At 40.3% G+C, this 24278-nt stretch overlaps 1 protein-coding gene across 1 annotated transcript; it reads left to right on the top strand.

Moving 5' to 3' along the window:
* The first annotated feature begins 1069 nt into the window (after positions 1 to 1069).
* On the top strand, positions 1070 to 24105 carry ABHD3 (abhydrolase domain containing 3, phospholipase). The gene is made up of 9 exons (XM_005490716.3): positions 1070 to 1366; positions 2885 to 3048; positions 5684 to 5866; positions 7560 to 7605; positions 10435 to 10547; positions 14021 to 14194; positions 14832 to 14880; positions 14965 to 15130; positions 23261 to 24105. Exons 1-9 carry the CDS (start codon positions 1220 to 1222, stop codon positions 23437 to 23439), a joined length of 1221 nt encoding a protein of 406 aa, XP_005490773.1. The 5' UTR covers positions 1070 to 1219; the 3' UTR covers positions 23440 to 24105.
* The last annotated feature ends 173 nt before the right edge of the window (positions 24106 to 24278 follow it).

The following is a 24278-nucleotide window of genomic DNA, read 5'->3' as shown; positions in this document are numbered from 1 at the left end:
TCCTTATCAACTCACATACTCTTTTCAACTTTGGACAGCTGACTGTATAGGAAAAACAGGTATTTAAAAATTTCTTCAGATCTCTGCAATAGACTCTTATTAATCTTTCCATGGTGAACAAGAACATTTTGGACCAAGATGCTTTACATCAGTGCAGAATCTGTCTGGTAAACTCTGTCTTAATTAGGAGGAGTAAGTGAAAAATGCCACATCTCCTTTTCTGTGGTTACATTTTTTTCTTCTTTTTTTATTTTGTAAATTTTGAAATTTGGATAGAGTAGGAAAACACAGATAAGGCAAGAAGTGAAGAGTCTCACTGAGCAACGTCTGTCTTCTCTCAGCAGTTCATGGAGCTGGGCCATAAAATAAGGAGAGGGAAAGTACTTCTGTGTACTGTGGTGCATGGATGCATCTCAAATAGCAGATGCTCAGCTCCAGGATCTTCGTGTTATCAGCTGTGCTCCTAGGATTTTGCCAAGGAAAAGACGCAGATACTGAGAGTCTTTTTATGAAGCTGAAGGGGGGAGCATCTGAGTTAGCAAACACGAGGGCCTCCAAGCAACAATCCATACAGCTGAAAAGGGAAATTCTGTGGGGAATTGGAGATACCTCTACTCCTCTCTGGTCTTCACTAATGCCTTGTAGCAGCAGTGATAAGTAGAAGAGCAGTAGCACACTTCTGTCTCACGTAAAATATTTAGAGAGAGATTGCTGATTAACCACTGCTGCATTTGGAAGCCCATGTCCCCTCTTCCCTGCCCGTCAGTGACTGAGTTTCCACACGCCTGCATCAGCTGCTCCTTACGGTTTGGGACGGGTTCCTTTCTTATCTCACCCCCACACTCCCTCTCCACCCTCCCAGCAAAGCGACGGGGCAAGGTGACGCCGAAGGGGCCCTGAGATGTCACCTGCAGTGGGGCGGCCGATGGCGGCAGCACCGCCGCGGAGGAGCCGGGCTCAGGACTGCGTCCCCCGCGCGGCAAGCTGCGAGCCAGCCTAGCCCCGGCCCCCGCCCCTGAGAACCGGCCCAGGCCCCGGTGGCCGCGGCGGGGGCGGTCCCGGGGCGGCGCTGCAGCGCGGAGCGGGCCGCGGGCAGCGGCGGCGGGAGGCGGGCGCCCGCTCCTCCTTCTCCCGCTCCTCCTCCTCCCCCCTCGGCGCCGGGGTGGGCTCGCCCGCGGCAGCCGGGGTGTGGTGTCCTGCCGTGCCGTCCCCGTGTGCGATGGACTGGCAGGTGCTGACCAGGGAGCTCTCCCTCTACCTGGAGAGCCAGGTCCGCGTGGGCTTCTTCGGCTCCGGCGTGGGCTTGTCCCTGGTACTGGGTTTCGGTGTCGCCTACGCCTGCTACTACCTCAACAGCATCGCCAAGGTGAGCGGGAGGGCGGCGGGGCGGGCGGGCTCCGCAGGTGTCCCGCCGATGGGGACAGCCCCGAAGGTCACCGCGACCCACCGCCCGCAGGCGAGGGGATCTCACCTGAAATGGCTGGGGGGGAGCAGGGCTGTGCGGCCGCCCTGTCCGCCTCAAATCCTCGTCCGTCCCCTGCAGGTGCCGGCCCGGAGTCCCGACTGGCCGAAACCCCGCTCGAAGCCCACACGGGCCCGGCAGCGCAGCCTCCCCGGCCGCCGGGGCTGCGTCTTGCGCAGGGGCCGCCGGTGACCCCCGGAGGCCGCCGGCCTGCGGTGAGGGAGGGCTCCGCTGGTCCTGCTCCGTCTGGCAGGGGAAGGGGGCTCCAGTCTCGGCAGTCCCCAAAATGCGTTTGTACCAGTTGGAGAGCTTGGCCGGCTGCCATGCTTTGGAAAGGGAGGTTAGGAGACTGCCCTGCACAACACAAACCCGACCTACTTGGTTCACTAGCAGGGCAAGCGATCAAGTAGTTTTGCTGCCCTTGTGTCCCCGTCGGTACCATCCTAAGTACCTCTGGGGGCACCATGGCTGCGTTTGGGGGCTCATCAGCAGTAGTTTTACAGATGAATCAGGCAATCGCAAATTGCTTGGATACAGTGAGCCTGACGAGATCTGAAGTGGCCCCCTGGTGAGAGCGCCTCGTTGAATGCGTAATCAATTGAAAAAACGCATATCAAAAGGGTTTTGACCGTCGAGGACCTGAGTGTTGCCACAGTCCTTCAGAGAACCGCTGGGAACATAGCCTTCCTCTTCATAGAGAAGAGAGTACTTGATTTCGGTGAGAGGAGAAAAACGAAGGGAGGATGTGCCATTACAGCTGTTTATGTGGAATGGTTTTTCTCAAAGCAAGTGTTATTGTCCTATTAATGCTTGTATGTTGAGGAGTCATTGTGACAGAGAGGTATAAGAAATATAGTTGGTAAAACATGAGCTGTTTGGAATACAGGGACTTTTCCATGTTAATTGGTAAACAAATGGAAACTGTGAGCAAATTGTCTACATGCAGAGCATTATTAGAGAGGAGGACCCGATGCACTTGTGTACTGTAGAATGAGATGGGAGAAGAAGCATCCTACCAGGTTAAAAAAGGTACTGCGGTCAAAGTGCATGCATGAATTAAATGTCATTTTGTGTGGTCCAAGAAAACAGACTTGGTAAAATCTTTCTTGTTTACTAAGGAACAGCATGATTTTAATATGTCAGTGAAGATACAATGCTGGTGAAATTAGAGATAGATCAGTATGTTATTAGAAATGGGTAAGGAATCCATTATGCTTAATGGGTTTCACTTTTTGCTTGGGCATTTTGGCATTTTGTTTGGTTTTCATTTACTTCTCTCTGTACCATTAAAGGTAAGAGCATTGCAAATGATTATATGAAATAAATTAGTTCACTGAGAGAGGATTTAAATAAGCTTTATTTCTTTGTTTTTTAATTTGTTTTAGAAGAATGTCCATGTCTGACTGTAGTCTCTTTTCCTAGAAACCCCAGCTGGTGGCAAGCAATGACCGTTTCTGCCGCTTTCTCGAGGAATATTGCCCTGTTGTGACAGAAACTTACTATCCCACGATTTGGTGCTGGGAAGGTCGGGTGCAGACACTCCTGCGCCCCTTTATCACATCTAGACCCCAAGTACAGTATAGGAAGTAAGTGCCTTCATTCTGGAAAGTGATTGATTTGATATCCAGCTGTTCTCTTACTCTGTGTCACACCCACTGTCTTTGCTCAAGTTCGTGCCTGGTTTTTTTTGCTTTATGCCCACCTTTACAACTTTGTCATAGACTTGGAACTACCTTTATCGTGGATTCAATATGAAGCAGGTTTGAAAGGTCAGTGTTCCCAAATGGCCCTATTTTAGTTCAGAGTTTTGTAGCACTGAAATATGGGTGACAATATAGGAACTGATGTGGTTATATGTGCACAGGTTTACACAGTGGATGAGATGTTAAAAGACCTCTGGAGGTCAGCTATTCCTGCTGCCCTGCCTTAGCAGGGTCACCCAGAGCCAGTTGCCCCAGATCATGTCAAAATAGCTTTTGGATTTCCAGAAGGATGGTGACTGCATGATATCCCTGGGCAAATTGTGCCAGTGCTCGGTGGCACACTCTCACATTGAAAATTTATTTCCTGATATTCAGAGGCCACCTCCCGTGCTTCAGGTTGGGCCCATTGCCTCTTGTTCTGTCAATGGGCAACACTGAAAGGAGCCTGGCTCCATCCTCTTTGCACCCTCCCTTCAGATATGTAAACACATTGCTAAGTTCCCCTTGAGCCTTTTCTTCATGCTGAGCAGTCCCAGTTGTCCCAGCCTTTCCTTATAGGAGATGCCTCCAGTTTGTTCATCATCTTTGGGGTCCTTTGTTGGATTATCTCCAGTATGTTCATGTCTGTCTTGGACAGAGCTGGACTCAGTACTCCAGATGTGGCCTCACCAGTGCTCCATAGTGGGGCAGGATCATATCCCTCAATCTGCTGGCTATAGTTCCTCCCTAGCCTCCACAGCCTCCAGACTTTTGGCCATCTTTGCTGCAAAGGCACATTACTGACTTGTGTTCAACATGGTGTCCACTAGAAGCACCCTCGGGTCCTTTTCTGCCAAGCTGTTTTCCAGATGGGCAGCCTCTCCTGGTACATGGGGTTGTTCCTTCCCAGGCCCAGGACTTTGCACTTCCCCTCATTGAACTTTGTGAAATTCCTGTCAACTCATTTCTGCCGCCTGTAGAGGCCCCTCTGAATGGCAGCACAGTTACTTGGCTTATCAAACATTCTGGTGTTCGAATGCCATAATTCTGCAAAGGTCATGCAGTCACTGTATCTGTCCATTAAACCAATACATTGTACCTTAACCGTAGCATGGCCACATTCAGCCTTGTTTTGAATATACAGAACTTCTGGGATTTCCAGAGTAACTTTTACCTGTGGAGTTTTTGTTGGGTTCTTTCATGCCTAAGAGGCATGCCTAAAGAGGCAACATTTCCCTCATTCTAAGAGGGGAAAAATCCCTTATATTTGTTTTTTGTCCTCAGCCGATCTCTTTCACACAGAAATGAGACTTAGTCTGGCAAATGAGGCATTTGGCACAAGACCTAAGGAGAGGGACTTTTATGCGCCGGAACCTGGATGCAACACAAGTTGTTTCAGCTCTGCTTGCACGGTAGAATAGATTTAGCATTTAGCAGCTTCTCTTAGTTTTAGTAACTAGGAAACATTTCAGTGGTATGGCCATGTCTACTTCTTCTAGTCCTTCTTGTACACTTTTATTTCAAGGGTTTTGAGAAAAGAAACATAGTTCCATGGAGCAGTGCTTATTTTGCACCATTTTAGATTGTGTTGGCAGTACTAGCAGTGCATCTACTTCCCATTACTGAAAAAGGGCAAAGCTGAGCTAATGAGTCCGACAAGGCTGGTCACCTTTGAAATCTGCAGTAGTCACTACCAAGAATTTCAAAAGAAAAATCAAATGCCAGGTAGGCTTACATTTCAGCACTTTCCACACCAACTCCCTCGAACCGTTCAAATATGAATATATTAGCTTTTATCTACGTTTGGCTATCTCTTCTCTATTTGGATAACTACTTTTCTAAATTATGAAAGTAAAGTAGCAACTCCTGTTCAAATTTCCAGGAAGTGGGAAGATTTGTATGTTTCTAAAATAAAGAACGAAACTTTTTTGTCATTGTTTAAGGCATGCATATGTTCCAGAGATATTACAGTATTTGTTGCATTATTAAGATATATGCTATAAGAGTGCATTCTAGCACAGTTTGTAGTGATACGGGGTGAAAGATGCTGTAGTGTGTGTCTGTGTTCTGCATGTTTGAAACATAACCATCCATCATACGTTCTACTTCTTTGGATGAAGAGGGGAAAAAAATTGTGACAAATGCTTACAGCATTACCCAGTGTGCTATCAAAAGATTCTTAGATGATTCAAAGGAAATCTGCAGTACACAAAAATGCCAGCATAAAACTCAAGGCAGTGCCAAAAATCTATTAGTTACAAGCTTCCAGTACATCAACAGCAATTTATGAAAGGCCATGTCTTCATTTACTGACTTCATTTACTGAACAGGAATTACCCTGCAAATTGACTGTTCTATCTCTTGTCAGCTGTAGGTGTAACTCTTTCTGACTCCAGACATGCCTAGTCAGGTGACACTTTGAGTATTACAACATAATGAAAAATGCAGAATTCATTCCTCTTAATCTGTAAACTGCAAGTACTCTTAATTGCATGTATTTTTTAATCTGATCAGTGTTGTCTTAAAATGTACCTTTCAGTGAGCTCATTAAAACAGCAGATGGAGGACAGATTTCATTGGATTGGTTTGATAATAATGACAGCTCATACTACCCCGATGCCAGCACAAGACCCACTGTCCTGTTATTGCCTGGCCTGACAGGAACAAGCAAGGAATCCTACATTCTTCATATGATCCATCAAAGCGAAACACTGGGATATAGGTACTGTTGTTTTTATTGCTGTTCATTTTGCTGCCTCTGGTAGGATCCAGTATCAGTATGTATATGTATCAGATCCTTTCCTAAGGCAAATGAGATCTGAATACAGTAGTTTATGTAAGAAAGTGTTATTAGTAATAATAATCATAGTGGAATTATATAACAGGCAGTACATTAGTATCTACAGATGTGCCCCAGAGATTGCAGTGAATGCCAGCTAAGTCTGCACAGGGCTTTGCTGCTGCTTCTATAGTTATTATATCATATTAGGTGTTAACCTTTACACTTTCTAGAGAAAGGGTTTGTATTCAGCTCCAAGAAGACTTGTGTGCATGGGTTGCTGGCAGTAGGCCTTGGAGGAGGTCAGCTTCTGAATGCCAAAATTGCTTGATTCAGCAGCCTCAAATTCCTGGGTGCAGATGGGAGAGCTAGCCTACTCGTACTGATGACTTTTGAGGGGGTCTGTCACCTCTTCATTGTCACTGTGTAATTTAGTTTCATTCTTAAGGCTTCTGGTCAGATTTGGGTAAAATAAGTGGATTAGTCAATGAGTAGACTCCTTTATGTAACCATAATGCTGCTGCTGCGCATTAAAATAAGTTGTCATTGTTCCAGGATCTGTATTTGGAATATTAGATTTTTGTCTTTGCAGATTGGCTTCTGGTGCTGACTCCAGTAAGTTCTTCGAATATGTATATATTAGCTTTTATCTATGTGTTTGGCTATCTCTTCTCTATTTAGATAACTACTTTACTAAATTATGAAAGTATTTAATAGTTCAAAGTACTTTTTAAATCACCTTAAAACTTAGCAGTAAAAAATATCAGAGGAAAACCCTGAAATCAGCAACTTGTTACTATTAATTTTTAAACTGGAAGTTTTGTATGCATGTCATCCCCTAAGGGAAGAAGGTAGAATATTGTAAAGTGGAGCTTTATGTCAGAATTAAAGAGAATGCTCTAATTTTGTTTTTAAATAGCAACATTTGATAAAAACATAAAAATAAATATTCTTTCATGCCTTTAACCTATCTAAGTATTTATATTATTTAATAAAATTATTTCTGGGAGATGGTAGAAGAGCAATAGAAAAGTAATATTTATTGAGAAAGTATGGATTCTTAAATCATGGTAATACTGCTAGAAGATTCAGAGACTCCCACCAAGACAGAGAGACCACAAGCTTCTGCTGTACCAGATTAAAAAAAAAAAAAAACATTCCCAAGAACCTGCAACTTAGATCCAGCTGTCATTATAATTTTGACTTGGCTCATTTCTTCCAATTTAGTAGAATTATGTAGCTTTGGGGGATGTCTACACACGGATCTCTGACATTCTTTTTTCAGAGCACAGCTTTAGGCTGGGCCCTGCACTGTCAGAGCTCATTGCAGAGTGCAGGCAGGACATGTCTGTACCACCTTCAGCTAAGCCTTGGGGTTCTCACCCTGCAATCTGACCTGGGCAAATCACAGAGCTCTGGGAGTCCCACTGACCTCAGCGAACTCCATTTTGCTATAAAGCTTGTCCCACACAGGTCAGCCTCTAGGATCTGCAGGTCTGTAAATATTTATGTGCTGAACTTGTTCATAGATGTGGCTCATTTTCCTTTATGTGCTTTCATTTTTTTGTGTGCTTAAGTTATCTCTTCTGGTGGAATTAACAATGTGCACAATTGAATTTACTGTCTCAATTTTTAGATGCGTGGTTTTTAACAATCGGGGAATTGCTGGCGAGGAGCTTTTGGTAAGGATGACTTCTAAGATAAACATCTCTCACTTATAAGTGGTAATTATGAAATCATTTGTGCCTATTTGTACAGTTGGATTTAAATGAGAGAAACTCAGAGCACGGGTTGAAAATGCAGAGAAGATAATTCAGCCATCTGGTAGATCAATCATGTGCCAATATTAATTTTTTAGTTTGAAACCCTAGAGGGTCAGCTGTTCAACACACAATTTTTTCTGAACATTTCATTTTAGGAAATTATTCAATTAATAATATCTGTAACTCTAAAATGAACAATCGTTACATTTTCTTTCCAAAAATAGCGCAGTATCTAAAATGTGCACAACTCTGCTCAATCATTGCAATTTTCTCCCCTTGATTTAACATACATATCCAGATATAATCCACTGTAATTTCTTTCCCAGTTTAAACTATATTTTTGATATGGTTAAAAAGATGTGCCATTAAAATTGATCCATACTACATGTTAGTAAATTAATAAACCAGCTTTACATGGATAGAAGTAGCCTGAGAGTTAAATGCGTTCTTGTATTTTTCTCAGCAATCATGACACAAACTCAGCTGCAGAGGACATTTTTTTTTGGGACAGAAGCATCATGTTGGCTTAGAAATAACTGGCCATTCCTCAGATGAAAAAAATCTTGAAGCTAAACGTTTTTTGCAGCTAGGGACAAGGCATGATGAAATATTGCTGAATAAGCTTTGTTTTTTCATATGCGTTCTGTTGACAATTCTGCAGCTGGAATGAATGTGCATAATACTCAGTATTGTTTAGCATTTTTTAAATCTCCTGGTTTCAAACTTTAAAAAGCTCAGAATGTTTTTCCATAATCAGATAAAGCATTTCAATGCAAATATTGCCATGTTAAGAGTAGTTTTCTGCATACTTTTGGAGATGGATCTACAAAGCAGTTTTGTGACACACAAAGTCCTTATTGATGAATTTCTGAAACATTTAGAGAAAAGATCCCTTGTTTGGATACATTGTGTGTATTTTACTGTAATCGGATTTACATCTTTAAGCTTTATAAGTTCTTGTGGTGCAGCAAACCAGCTAAAATTATCACATTTTCTGCAAAGAGGTTTCAACACTTTAGTGTAAAATCCCTACTTAATGAGTCTGAAGCATAGTTAAGGACCACAGTAGAAGTTAGTTATGTAAGCAGTTCTTTTTCTAGTCACTTTAAAGATAGATTCAAATTTGCAACAAATAATAGCTACTTAAAGAATACTGTACTCATTGATTCTTGAAAGCTATTGTGAATTATTGCTCTGGAATAATCAAATATCATATTGACCACAGCCACTGTGAGCTAAGATGGTATTTTAAAATATCTTCATACAAAGTGTAAATAGCTAAACATTAAACTGTCTGGAATTACTTAAATTTAAAACGGATGCTATATCTTTAGTGTTCTTAATTTTAATCGAATACACTTTCACTTAAAATATATTAGATGCTACTTACCAAAAATAATTTATTTTTCCTTGTAAGGCTGACAATTTAATTAAAATAAAACACATTCACACTGTTTATAATTAATAGGATGTTAAACAGTGAGAAGTGATTAATGTGGATGAGAAATGAAAATGCAACACAAATGGAAATTAAAAATGTGTTTAGTTTTAATTATCTAGATTTAGCTTTTCTTTCCATTTCCTCATTTTTGACGTCAACATTTCAATATTCTTGTTAAATGTGTTCTAAGTAATTAGTTTAGTGTTGTTAAAATCACCCACAAATAGCCAGGCAGTTTAACTGAAAGCAATTTTAAAAAACACCCTTGAAATCCATTGTTCCTTCAGGCAATAGCAAAGTTCCATTCACTCATAGTTATATATTTTTATATTTAGTGTTAATGTGTCACTGAATTTTGGCAGTTCAGCCAGTACCTATAGTTAAGTCCAGGTCACTAACATGTTCCGAGCAGCTCTAAAGTTAAAAATTTTTTTTCTCTGTAGATGAGGTCTGGACAACACCATTAGAAAAAAACCTCATGTCACTGATTCTTATGGTGCCTAAATGGACTTGTCTCCCTCAAACTGCCCCAGATAGTCCCTCAGGTTGGACTGTTCCTGGTATCTGTGCAGGAGAGGCTCAAAAGTTGTGCTTCTCCTTCAATAGCAGGGAAGTGGTTATCCACATCTTACCCAAGGGGTTACCCAACCTGATGCCAGCAGAAGTCATTCCAAGTCTCAGTTCAGGATTTAAAGAGACACTAATGATGGATAAAGAACAGATAATATATGTTTCATTGCTTTAGTTAATTGAATAATTTGCTAAATTAAGTAAACCACACTGGAGAATTTATTGACCTGTTTATTTGGTTGTGTTGTACATAAAATCTAAATATGGGTTAGTTTTCAAATGCTGGCTGACAGAACTTGAAATCTAATGCTCTCTTTTGCATTTGAATGTGGGTGAATATAGTAAAATTGTTGTTATCATTTCATTTTCTGTAAACTACAGCCTTTATAATTTCTATTTCCTTGGGGTATTTTAAAAATATCAGTGTCTATCTAATTCTGATCTAGTTCTGTCTAGTTTAGCACATTGTTCTCTCTTCAGATTTTGTCTAATGACCTGGAGGTTGCAGATACTGAAGGTACCTGTCACTGCTTTTACTTTGTAATGATAACAAGTATAACTCCTTCCTTCACCTCCTTGTGAAACATTCTGGATTTCTATTTGCCATTTAGTGAAGCTTCACAATAAATGCTAAATTTATCTTCTTATATAATGATCCACTGCTCAGTTTGCTTTGTCCTTAAAGGATAATACAAAAGCTTATGACGGCATTTTTTTTCCCTCTTGACTCCTTACAGACACCAAGGACTTACTGTGCAGCTAACACAGAGGACTTAGAGACTGTTATTCATCATGTGCACAGCTTGCACCCCTCAGCTCCACTTATGGCAGCAGGTGTTTCTATGGGAGGGTAAGGTTGTGTAACACAAGCCTCAGCTTAACTGTGATCATAAGACTGGTGTAGCCTGATTGTAAATTATTACTCTGGAATACTTGTATTACTTACTGACCTGCAAGCAAGTCGGGTTTCTCTCCAACAGTTAGTATGCAGAAGACTTTTAGAAACTTTGTATCATTGAGGCTTTGCCTCTGTGTTAAGGAAGGCTGAAATTGGCAAACATTTAAAAACTGGGGGGAGAGGGGTGGAGAAAGACAGGAAACAATGACAGGTAGATTGACAGCCAAACAGGCAATACAGTCTTCAGGAACTAGGGAGGCTGTCTTCAGAACAGAGGGATATAAAATAGGATCTTGAGCTAATACACCATGTTTCATAGCAACCTCTGGCAATAAGATTTTTCTTCACTCTGTATTCTGCAGTGTGTGGGTAGGTTAGGCTGGAAGAGGTGTGGATATCTGCTCTGTCTGGCTCAGAAGCAAGAAGCAGTATTGTTGTTCAAACTGATATGGATTGGTAGAGCATGTGGTGTTAAGACTTGCTGTGTCCTGGCTTCTCTCCAGAAAGCACAGTGAGAACAATGATAGCACAGTTTCTTAGGGAAAAAAAACAGTGCTAGAAGCTAGCAGAAATATTCCAGCAGCCTCTTTAACAAAAATTGTAGCAGAGGAGACTTTTCCTTAGGAATACTGCAGACACAGTGGTAACTTCCTAAGACTTCCTTCCCTTTTCTCTGATAAATTTTGTGGGAGATGGGCAGATACAGCCAACATACATTGATATTAATATAGATTACTGTATATTGACATTAATCTATCAATGACTTGTAGTAGCTGTGAGATAAATACATATTTGTTCAAGACTGGTATTTTTTGCTTTTTCATAAATCTTTAGTCACTAGGTTCCCTGTTCTATTGAACAGTGGTTCCAGGAGGGAAAAAGGCTAGTCAGCCTAGCTTCAGTTCTTTAGGAGGATCCTCTGGGAGCCATTTGCAGGCATATGGGGAATAATGGTGACTGTTTTCATCAAGGACAAAACATGGCCAGGTGATCTGATGGCATTCTATGAGGAGGTGACTGGCTTCACTGATGAGGGGAAAGAAGACAATGTTGTTTGTTCTGAGGATGTTGTTTGTTCTGAGTCATCTTTTGTACCAAAAGACTTACAGAAGCTGTTCTTGCTGCAGAAACCTTTCCCTTGTTGTCTTCCACATCCCTTGCTTGTGCCAGCTCCAGCTGAACTTCATTTTTCCTAACTGTATCCCTGCATGCTTGGGCAATGACTGTTTTCCCAGGTAGATGACCTGTCTTCCACCTTAAGGATACTTCCTCCTTGAAATTGGTCAGAAGGGTTTTTTTCCTCCATGTGGTCTTCTGCTACTCTTGCTCAACTTCCTGCATATCAGAATGTATCACACTTCTGCTTTATGTTTGGTTATCCTTAAAGTTCCCTTTGCTTATTAGGGCCATCTTATGCAAGATCTTGCCAACCAGATCCCTGGGTAAATGAAAGCCAACTCTCTCCAGTATTATAATTCTGCTGCTTACTTTACCCACTTACTTCTCATCTTAAAAATCCACTATCAAATAATCTCAGTGGCCAAGACTGTTCTCTACCTGACCAGTTCTTCCTTTCATATGAATAGCAGATCCAAAGAATATTTTTCCTATTTAGATCCTTGATTGTATATAAAAATATTGTCCTCAACACTCTCCAGAAATCTGGTCTGCTTGTGTCTTGCTGTGGCAGTTGATGCTGGAATAGCTACAATTCCCTGTGCCTGGCAATTATGAAGGGCTGAAAGTGTGGTAGAAGCTGGCAGTTCTGAGACTGGTACAAAAGGCTGCATCAGCCCATAGAGTCATTTCCATCCTTGGCTTATCCAAAATACTGGCAAAGTCTGTTACAATGGCACAGGGAATCTGTGTTGTGTACCTGGTTTATATGTAATCAGCACCACTGGGCAATTTTAGGCAAGGTGTTCCACCTCCCCTCTCCAATATGTTTTTAAAATCCTGAACCAAAACCAGAAAGCATATGCTTAATTGTACAGAACACTGGAATAGTCTATAATCATCTGCATGAGAACTGTTTCCTTGCTTCAAAATTAATTGGAGCATTGCATATTTAAAATTAAGCAGGAGCAAGGATCTCAACAGGGACATACTGCAAAAATCATCCACTTGTCTTAAGGAATTTTTTATCATCTATTGCTTTTCAGAATTTTTTTTATCATCTTTTTTATCATCTATTGCTTTTCAGAATTTTCTGAATAGTCAGATAATCTATATAAGACAGATTTGCCCCACTTAAGAATTAAAATAGATGCTCACTTCACAGACATATATAAATGTAAATGAAAGACCACCTGTTGTATTATCTTCTTTAGGTATTATTGTAGAAAAGGAGTTCATTTTGTAACATAAAGATTCCTATGCCTTCTCTCTACCACATATTCTCTGTGAATTCTGTTAGGGAAGTGCTGCTTCTGCTACTGCAACGTTTTTGGTTGGTTTATTGGACTGCCATCCTATGACATGGGAGGTAGTGCAGAGGGATAAAGTCTCTGTGATGGAAGACTGGTTCATCATGTCTTTGCTAAAGGTTGCTGTCTCCGGAAGTACAGTAGAGCCAAGGTACAGAGTGTGGCAATCCAGGGAGATATCTTAATGTTACTAATCAACTGCAGTTGTTTGTGTTGAAGATCTGGAATTAAAATGCTTCTTGTAAACTTTATGGTCTCAGGCAATAAAGTAAGACTTAGAGCTTTTCCTCCAGTATTTTTGTTTTACTCTCTTTGTGCTGTTTTATTTTTTCTACATTTGAAGGGTACATACTTGTGAACTCCCCCCGTTTTCAACTCAAGTGAACATTAGCAGTAGAGACTGTAAGTTGCAACTGGTCAGAAAGACGAGACCTGAGCCATTTATTTGGGTCATAATTTTGTTTCTCTAGTTTTTTTCATTATCCAAGACTTCACATATTTTGTGTTAAAGAAGAGCTATGTTCTTTCTTATGTGTGAGGTGAGGGAATGGCACTACCTTAATCTCAGAAGACTCTTCATAGTGAGGCAGGTGTGCCAGGGCCAACTTGCGTTTGTCAGCCACACAGATCAGGTTTATCACATCAGGGAGACCAGGAGCTTGTAAGATGATAAAACTTACTGACACTTGGGAATACTTGTTCCGAGTCAGAATCATTTGACTTTTCCCTCCCTTTAGTGATTTAAGAAAGACTAGTAACTACATTTCTATTTCTAAATGCACTCCTACTCACACCCTACCCTGTTCCTCTCTGATAGTGGAGAAAGTAAACTTCATTAGTCATATGCTGATTAGGTGACTGCCTTCTAGGTGTACTAGGCACAACTGTAGGACTCATACAAGAAACTATAGAAAAACAGACAAAAACATGGCTGTTACATTTACTCTAAATTGAAGCAAACAGTTTGATAGTATGTATGTTTCTGTTTTTCATTTGTAGCATGCTTCTTTTAAATTACCTGGGGAAAACTGGCAGAGACACTCCTTTAATGGCAGCTGCAATTTTCTCTGCGGGTTGGAATGTTTTTGAATCTATAGAGTCTCTGGAGAAGCCACTAAACTGGCTTCTTTTCAACTATTACTTGACCACTTGTCTACAATCCTCTATCAGCAGGTGAGTTGCCTTCTGAACTATTTAGCAAGGTGGAAGGATTTTAACATGAGATGGAAAGGAGGTATAAAAAAGTTGGCAAAATTAATGCTGTAAGAACTCTAGTTTGTGCATTATTTGGTAAGTTTTGAAATCAGAAGGTCTTTTCAAGAAAGTTTGTCATCAATGTGACTAAATTTATATGCTCCTCAAGGGACTCACAACAAGCCCAATTTACTTCTGTATCCATAGATGAAGTAAATGGATTTTTAAAATTTTTAGACTTGTACATATTCACTTTGAGTAGATTTGCATATATAATAATTTTTTAAGTTAGTATTGGCTGCAAAAGCACAGAAAGACCTAGTTCATCATTGGCTTTCTAAAACCAGGGTGTATTTTGTATTCCCAAATATTAAGTTCTCTTATCTTTGGCATCTTTCTCATGGCTTATGCAGATTTTTACTATGTGGCTGGATGTACCTACATATGGATGAACAATTATTCTGGTCTTGGATTCCACATTATTCATATGATAGAAAATTGAAAACAAGCAAGTTAGACAGTTACTTCTATAAATGTATCTGTAAAGCAGAGAACTTCTATGTTTGTTTATATAACAAAAATACAAGCCCTCAAATTTTTACATTCTTCTTTTTAGGCATCGACAAATGTTGGAGAAATTATTTGATATGGATCTTGTGATGAAGGTATGTGAAATTGTTACTTCTGCTTGAACTGGATGCTATTTTCCAAATTCTGACATAGTTCCCTATTTGAATTCTGTACTTCAGGCTAGAACTATTAGAGAATTTGATAAGCAGTTCACTTCAGTCATGTTTGGCTACCGTTCAATTGATGATTACTATGAAGATGCTAGCCCATGTCGCAAGCTGAAGTCAGTAGGAATTCCAGTGTTATGTCTAAACTCTGTGGATGATGTTTTCTCACCAGGTCATGGTAAGTTTAGGCTTTTTAAAATATATTTGTCTGTATATGCAGTCATTAAGACAAAGCACATAGGTTTGAGAATAAACTCAGACCTATGTGTAGAAGTGTATTAAAATGTTACTTGCACGTTGGATCAAAACTTCCATGGAGGACTCAGTCTTGCACATATAAAACAGATGATGATGGAGAGACTTGATTAGTGCAGAAGTATATGGGGTGGCCTCATTAATCATTAGTGGAGTTTTTACAGTCAAAAGAAAGAAAGAGGCACATTTAGGATGTGAGTTTTCTCACTGTAAGAAAGATACCAGATGTAGTGCCCTCTCAGAAGTACCTGTTTCTGTTACCAAGTAGGAAGAGAACCCATAAAAAAGGAACTTGGATTGTGATGTCATTCTGTCTGGATGCAGACATTCAGAATTCAAACTGTAAACAAGTGGGTTTTTTTAATTGTCATTCTTTGAGTTCCCTACAAAGAATGTGTGGGAGTTTCTTATGTTTGAGATGATATGAAATCCTCATCTTTTGATCTCAGAGTTGCCTCCCGTGCCTGTAAATTAAAAGTAAAAAAAAAAGCAACTAAATTAGATTAGTTACATCTAATCACGTAGGCCAAAATCTAGGATAAGGAAAAAGATGCACACAAGGTGAGCTCCTAGATGGAGGCAGGTTGAAATGAATAAGAACCATCAATATCAGCTAAGCAACAGGCTGAAAACTCCATTTTCCATTTCCTTTCTGTTTCATGCCAAACATGTGGTGATTATGAACATTTTTCTTTTCCTCTGAAAATCAAAACCCTGTTGCTAACTATTCTGAAAATATGTGCTTGTTCCTGTGGTCTGTGTATTGGTTATAGCTTCTGAGAAGAGAAGGAGAACAAAAGCAAATGTAGGAGAAAACCACTAAAATGAACAGCTGTTTGAGGCAACAGTCTTCAGCAATGAGCACCTGACACCTTTAAAATGTAGTTTATACAGCTGATTTATTTCAGGGAGGTTTTCTTCTGCCACCACAAGTGGAGTGAGATTGTTGCAGAATGAGTCATGAAACCAAAGTGAGCAGGCAAACAGATCAGAACAACAAGCAGAAATTAAAGAACTGGAAGAGACTCTTTGTGTGTACTGTTTATCTGTGTGCAGATGTACAATACATGCAAAAACATGCACACGTTACTACTTATAGTTTGAAGACCAGTTAGAAACAAATGTTAGAGACATGAAAAGGGCTGCTCCAGTAGATTTCACTAGAAAAAGTCTGATTTTTTCTTCTCTAGAACAAAAAGCACCCATGCTTTGCATGAACAATGTAAAGAGGTGACAGACACCTAGTATGAGGGGAAAAAATGGTGACTCTAGATTAGCCAAACTACCTATCCTTTACATTGGCCAAAACAGAGGCTTAAAAAAAATAAGGTCTGGGTAAACATAGCAGTATTAAAGTGGAATACTGTATGTAACTTTTTAAAATTGCAGTTCAAAGGCTTTCTGAAACAGAGTTACTCCCTTTGTATTTATTTTCTCTGTGGGATTTTGTTTTCCTTTTTCCTTGAAATCAGACAGTTGCTTGTTCTCTCATAAGCTTATAATGGCCTGAAAATGAGAATGGATGGGCTGTGACCCTAAAATCTATGTCCAAATTAAAATCTGGCTAGTGATTCTGAAGGTAATTTTTATAGGTCTTAGGACTCTGGACATGACTTTCCCCATAGCACTGCAGGGAGTTCATCTGCTGTGCCTTGTTTCTTTCACAGAGTATCTGAGAGAAGGAACAATGGCTTCACCACTTTGTTTAGCATTAGCTTAGTTTGTGGTTTCTGCCTGAAGTTAAGTAATTACTGTGGCAGGGTTTACCTAGTTGGCATAGTGACAGCAGCAGTAAACCAGTCAGTGTGCCTCAGTTCCTGAAAAAATTTGTTAACCTTTCCCAGCCCATTATGACTGGGACTGGGACATTTGTTGCCTAGATAAAAAATAGTGCAGATACTCCAGCCCCCTTCTATCTCCAGCTCTCAAGAGCCAGCTATTGATCTGGCCCTATGACATTCAATCTGAACACCAGAAAACACTTTTTTACTGTGAGAGTGGTCAAATGCTGGCATAGTTTGTGTGGTCTCCATCTATTGAGATACTCACAACCTTATGGGACACAGCCCTAGAAAAGCTGCTGTTGGTAACCCTGTTTGAGCAGGGGGTTAGACTAGATGATCCCAAGAGGTCTCTTACAGCCTCAGCAGTTCTGTGATGTGTAGTTTGAGTTCTCAAAGATTGAGTCCCCTTAGAGTACAGCTGTAGTAAATCTCTCAATCCTTGAAGCTCTTTTGTTAAACTAACAAGTCTTGGTGAACAGTGGTATGATTGTTTGTATAAAGTTAGGTATCTAAACTATTGTGAGGATGCCTTAGAAGTCTTGAAGTGTAGAGGGGGGTGAGGTAGAACACCAGTACTTCTGAAACAAGAAGTGATAAGAGTCTATTGTAATGACTGTCCATCTTCTCTTAAAACTGACGGTAATTAGCCTTTCTCCATGAAGATATTTGGGTGGTTAGGCATTCATTTTTTCCTTGTCCAGAGAGTTAATGCTCTTAGCTGTAAACCCTTGTACTTGTGGAGACAAGTTTACCTCAGAAAGGCCACCAGGACGGTGCTGATTTCCTGCTAATAGCATGACTCTGTCTATCCTTGGCTCCCTTTTCGTTTGTGCTGTGTACCCTCAGTAGGAATCGTGCTGGCAGGAGACACAGAGCACCACAATTAGCAGCCTGGGATTTATGTCTGCTACCATTAGTTAATGGAGTTTGTTGATCTTGACATCTTCTGTGAGCAGTTTTAAGTTAGCAAACATAAAGGGCTGGTGTTACTCTTGGAGGTGACTTTATTCTGGCAACTGGCATTTTTTTTCTAACTTAAAAAATTCTATGTGTGGACACACAGAAGCCTGTGGCAACCAAAGGCAGTTTCTACTCACAACTGTATCATGGATTCAAAGCCACAAAATTCATACTCATCCAAACCCCAGCCTTTTGTTAACTTTGGGGACTGGTTATTTCATGCCTCATTTCTCCCAGTAATACTTACCAGCTTTTAAGCTACCTTCCAGTTCTCTTGTAGATAGCTGTAATTTCCAAGAGCTGGGAAACTGGCCTAGAAAACTCACCAGGGAGAAAGCTGTGCCAGAATTCTTTTGTATTTAAATAGTTTCCATAAAGCCAGGCACATCTATCTTCCAGTAACAGAGCTTGAGGGATACTAACCTAAGTCTGCTTTGTCACTACATATTGTGGACCTAAAGAGACACTTCCCTTAAAAAGTGCACATGCTGCCTCAGTTGCTTGTTACTACCTGATCATTTCTTCTCATGTGCTTTTTGGTACACTTTGTACTTCGCAGCAGTTATTTTTAAATGTATTGTGAAAATGTGCCATTTGACCTCAATCCAGTATTATGAAGAAGCAATCAATTTGCAGTTCTCCATTAATGTTGCTGTTTAAAGTTCACAGAGCTTGGCAGCTGATGTATCTGTAGTTTAATTCTGGAATGCAATTCTCATATTGCATAATACTGACTAATGAAAACAAATGCTTTCTTCATTGCATGACACTTCTCTCACCATAACATTTAAACAAACCACTGCTTCAGGAAATATGTAATAAAGCCAAGTCAAGCCCTTGTATTTAGTAAATGTGAAAAATAAATCAGGAAGATGGTGTGATAGCATTCATTATCACTGTCACATTTAACTTTTCATCTGAAGTGGCATTTTTCTCTGAGGAGACTTTTAAAGTAGTGTATTAGGCATCTGACTTGAATTTCACTATACTAAGGCTTAGCTAATTGCTGCTGATGAGCATTGTGCCCAAGCTGGAAGCCTGCCCTTGGAGCTAGGTACCATGCCAGCTCCCTCCTGATCCACTGTGACAAATAAGTGCATGTCTGAGCTCAGTTATATATATTTTATTGAACTCTCTGAAGCTTTTGTGTTCCCCTGAATTCACACTTGAATTGCTTTAGGTGTTAGTGTACATCTGTTACATAAAAGAGCACAGTTGAATGCAGTTGTCAGAAGAGACCAAATGACCAAGAAATGGCCAGACAGATAATAATTCAGTTAAAAGTTTAAGGAACAGAGAGAAATCAAACAAAACAATGGAATGTCTAACAGCAGTGACTTATGTGTTTTTTCTTTTGTTCTTTAAGAAAATAATAACTTCTGTTTGGCAGAGAATGTACAACAAACTGGTTTTGAATGAAGTAACTCTGCATATAAGTATTCATATTGTGGTTCTGTGATCACAAATCAGGTCTGTGCTTGCTAGATCAAACAGCAGTACAGATTTTGGCCAAAAGAAACTTAAGTACAAGGTTATGTGTGGAGAAAAATGAACAGTGGTATCTTTTGGCATGCAATCCTATCTCCTAGAACACATACATCCAGTGCTCCATTCATCTCCCTTTTACATTGCAAAATTTACTCTGTTGCATTGTGGTTTTACTTACTGGATAGCTACCAGTCCCTAGGAACAGCCTTGAGAAAAGTACCACACCACTGCCAAGCATCATTTGCATTTTGGCACTGAGGAGCAACTCAATTCTCTTCTGAGAACCTCCAGAGCATGAAACTCTGCTGGGGAGGAGTAACATAGATAAATAGAAGGAATTTCAGGATGGGGAAGATGACATTTCTAAAGACCTGCATGTGGCTTGCACCTTTCCAGGCGTGGAAAATAATCAGCATCCTAGTGCAGGACTGGTAGGCTTCCAGGAAAGAGCCACTGTAGCTGTGTGGAGCCAGGCAGCACGTGGCACCCACTACAGTGTTGCCAACCAGTTTGGGAATGAATGACCACCAGCAAACTGATTTGGGAGCTATGATTACACTGGCAACCTCTGAATGACAGACATGCAGAGGTCATGGTGAGATTGGTGGCCTGTAAGGCTTCCCCAGCTGGGCTGGCACAGTAGAGGAGACATTTATTATGATCTCCTTTTTATCCCCCAGCAAAGCAGTTTCTTATCAAGAAGGAACATTCTCCCTACATGTTGCCACTAGTCTGTCAAACTGAATGACGCTCATGTTTTTGCCTGTTTAGTGAGTGAAGAGGTATGTTCATGCCAGTTAGCAGCTGATCCTGAATCTCTTACTACTGATGTGGTTCTCATGCCTATCTTTGATACTTGGAGGTCAATCTGTCTCTCCTCACATATTCCTTCTCATACCCTTGCACAGAAGCCTGTTTATTAGTCCCCTCAGTGACCAGGCAGACAGCTGCAGAATGGGTGTGGGAAGTGTGATTTATTGCCTGAAGCAGGCATGGGGTTTGTGTCTGATCCCCAATTCTCCCTTGGGATTCTGTTTAACATGGACCACAGACTACTGGATGAAGAAGAGCAGATGGCTTGGTACAGATAAGTGGGGAAATTTCTATGCAGTCAGCAGAAGGTGATGTGAATTGCAGCCACTCTCTTTGTACATGGCAATGTGTTCCTCCACAGAATCCAAGAGAGGCAAATCAGAGATTGCTGAGCAGATTAACTCAGGCAAAACTCCAGACAAGCGCGTGCTGAGTCTGAAAATGATGCATGTGTTGGATTGCAAGAAATAACACATTGTTTTCTGCATCTCATGTTCTCAGCATGTGCTATTCCCCAGTCTAGGCTTTTACATCACTGACTTTTTAGTCTGGCCACAGTATTGCTTTAAAAGGGCCAGATCCTGCATACAGTATTTTCAGTTTTCCAACTGAACAAAAGAAAAGCCAAGGATTTCTTGTAGAAACAGTAAGAAGCACAGTTTCCTTCTCCTAGTAAGGAATCAAAATCACTTAGTAAATGCTGGAATCTACAAACTACTTAGATGCCTGCAATTTTTAAAGGAGGGAAAGAGTGAAAGAAATGAATAGCACTGAGTAGCAAAGAACCTCACATACATGGCAAGAGAGCTCCCATTGCTCTCTGGAGCTCAGTTTGTGCTCCCCCAGGGTATGGTCAGGTACCTTATGTTATAGGCAAGGAGTTTGTAACACACCTTCACAACAGACACTCACCCAGCTGTGCAGGCAGTCGGTTTCGCATCCGTGCTGAGGCTCTGAAGTGGAACAGAGCGTGGCATTCCAGGCACTGCTGGTAGGGACCCCCGAGGCACAGGCTGCTCCCCTGGCTCCACAGGTCCAGTGCTTCTGCCCTGATCTATTTTAAGTTGCACAGCTGTTCGCCACAGTCATTGCACTCAAGTTCTCCTGTGACTTACTCTGGCTGGGGGTCCTTTTTTGGCTAAGCAAAGGGTTACCCTGCTCCTACTCCAGTTGCTGAAAATGAAGGCAAACTGGCATCTCAAGCACACAGCTCTGAGTTTGCCAGCACCCAAATGAACATAAGGAGCACATCTATGAAGAAGGCAGTAATATGCAGAGATAGAGACTATTGAAGGATAATGACCTTTGAGACAGCAAATGTATAAAGGGGTAAAGGAACAGACTCCTAGAAACAGGAATGAGTGGAAGGTGTCTCTGAAGGAAGTGCAGTCAGAAAAGGATGCGAACAACTGAACATGCCCAAAATTGAATCTGATTCAAAAATACTTTAAAGTAAATGAAGAAGTAATATAAATCTTGTGAACAACTTGCTGCTTAGTGTTGTAGTGTAGACAAGGTGTTTTTAGTTGAGCAGTATATGACTTAAAAACAGAATTATTTTCTTGTCATAACCATTTTTAGACAACACAGTGAAACTGCTACTATTCCCTTCTTTGGACAAAGCTTTTTTGTTTTGCTGTTGCTTTTTCTGTCAATCCTGAATAACCAAAAATCTGTATGATTTTTATTTTTTTCTGTTTCATAAAGTTTCTTACTTGAAAACTGGAAATTTGAAATGCATTCTTTACTGAAATGTGCTGAGATTTCTTCTCATTCATATGTCTGCTTAGCATACCTAAAACTCCAGAGGAATTTGCTTAAATAACTTAATTTTTACAGATCAGTGGTGTTTGCAGTCTTCATGTAAAGCTCCACTGCTGTGTTAGCCAGTTCAAATGATACCAGGGTGATCCCATCACACCAAGTATCCTTTGTAAAATCATATGCTTCCTCTGGTGTCAGTCTGTGCTAAGTGACCTCTATTTTCCTTCAGAAAGGGAACTGCCCAGGTGGTGAAATTGATTAAGCCACACATCTATGCAGAGTCAAATAGGAGGCACTGAAGCCTCCCTCCTACACATTTCCAGATCAGTGCATATCTCAGATGTCATTTACTGATGACTTTAGGCTAATTGTAGGCCACTGCCACCTCACTGAAGGCTGACTGTGGCTGCCTCTGTTCAGATGTTGGCATTAATATGGGGAGCTAGATTAGGGTGCTAATCAGATCAGGAAAACTAACCCAGCAAACAAAAAATCCTTGTACTATCCAGTCTAATAATCTACATTCTAAAATAATTTCTAGCAGTCACTATTCAGTAGAGAGCCACTAATCTCCTGGGTGGCATGGATCAGCTTTCTGTGTCCTTGTACCGTTGTTTGCCCCTTTTTCTTTCTCTGTTTACCTTGTGTCTTAGATTATGGGCTCCTCAGGGCAAGAACCATCCCCCAGTGTGTTTGCATGGTGTGCTCTAAACATGCAGGTGTAAATATATGGCAGATCAGATATAATGTAATCTTTTATATTAGCTGATAGGATATCCTACAGACTAAATCTTACCCTGATAGTAAAGGTTCTGTGTTTGGAGTCTCACACAATTGCAACTGAGGTCCCAGTTCCTTGGCTTTTCTAAAGTTGAATATTGCAATAACAGTTAAAAATTAAGAGGGCTGACTGTCCTTTTACTTACACTATTTATAGCAAATCCTAAGTATGCATTAACATGGGTGCTGTTCCATCAGTGTCAGTGAAAGACAGATGAAGCTGGAATTTTTACAGCAGCCAGGGGAAAAAAAAATCACACAGGTAAGGTGAGTTAATGATGAAGAGAAAAATGGTTTTTAATACAGCTATGGTTCTAAACCCTGATATTTAAGTGAATTTAAGTGTATCTTAATGTTGTGCCTATTTATTCATACATAATATGAGAAATGTTTAAGAGAAGTTTTTCAATGGCTGGCATTTCATAGAAGGTAAAGGACTTAAAATGTTTTTCCCTCCCTTTTAGCTATACCAGTAGAAACTGCCAAACAAAACGCAAACGTTGCTTTGGTTCTGACTTCATGCGGAGGCCATATCGGTTTTCTGGAAGGAATATGGCCAAGGAAGTGCACTTACATGGACAGAGTCTTCAAGCAGTTTGTGCAAGCCGTGTTTGAGCATGGAAATAAAATCTTTAGCATGTAGCTTTGGACCACTGTAATAGCACAGTGGCACATTCTGACAAGGGCAGTTAAGCTTAGTGCACAAATTTTAACTCCTGTAAGCCAGCAAATGGATAAAGTCTATTACTACATGCAAAAATATTTTTGCCTAAGATTTTGTAGCAAGAAATTAAATATTATGTTGTCACTTTTATATTTATTTTTAATATGCCTTACTAAGAATGACCTTAAATGAAACAGTGTTCTGCATATATCAAATTGCACTTAACCAAAACTATCAAGTAGAGAGATTATAATTCCTCAGGATTTTAATTTAAATCAGTATGTATTTAGGAGACTTTATTTAGATGGCTTTTATTATTAGAATGGCAATACTCAAAAGAGCTTATATTATCCTGTCACATATAGTACCACTTGGCCCATTCCTTAGAGCACTAAAGGTGAAAATATTAAAATATTACAACAAAAGGAGGGATCAAATAAAAGTACTGATTCTTCAAATAAGTTTAAATTTCAGCATGTTATTCCACAGCATTAGATTGATACCTGCTTTTGCTGTTCTGCCCTGAGAATATTCAGATTTAGGACTGTTTATTGTTTTTTAAACTATGTCAATGCCATACTTGTCTTACATGGTTATTTTTTAAAGAGCTAATTTATAGTGTTTACATATAACCAAAAGATTCCTTTAAAACAGTACTGTAATAACTTATGTAATTAAAAGACATTTTGCATTTCAGAGTTTATGTAAAGCTGGGTGTTGTCACATAAGTAAGTAACACATACTTCATATAACTGGTAAACTTGGTGATTGAACCTGCTATGTTTATATTACCCTGCAAGAACATTTCAGTTTTAAAG

The sequence above is a fragment of the Zonotrichia albicollis genome, chromosome 1 (assembly GCF_047830755.1).
Source record: "Zonotrichia albicollis isolate bZonAlb1 chromosome 1, bZonAlb1.hap1, whole genome shotgun sequence".
Taxonomy (NCBI): domain Eukaryota; kingdom Metazoa; phylum Chordata; class Aves; order Passeriformes; family Passerellidae; genus Zonotrichia; species Zonotrichia albicollis.
Note: the sequence above shows the minus strand (reverse complement) of the source record. Positions and strands in the feature narration are given on the sequence as shown.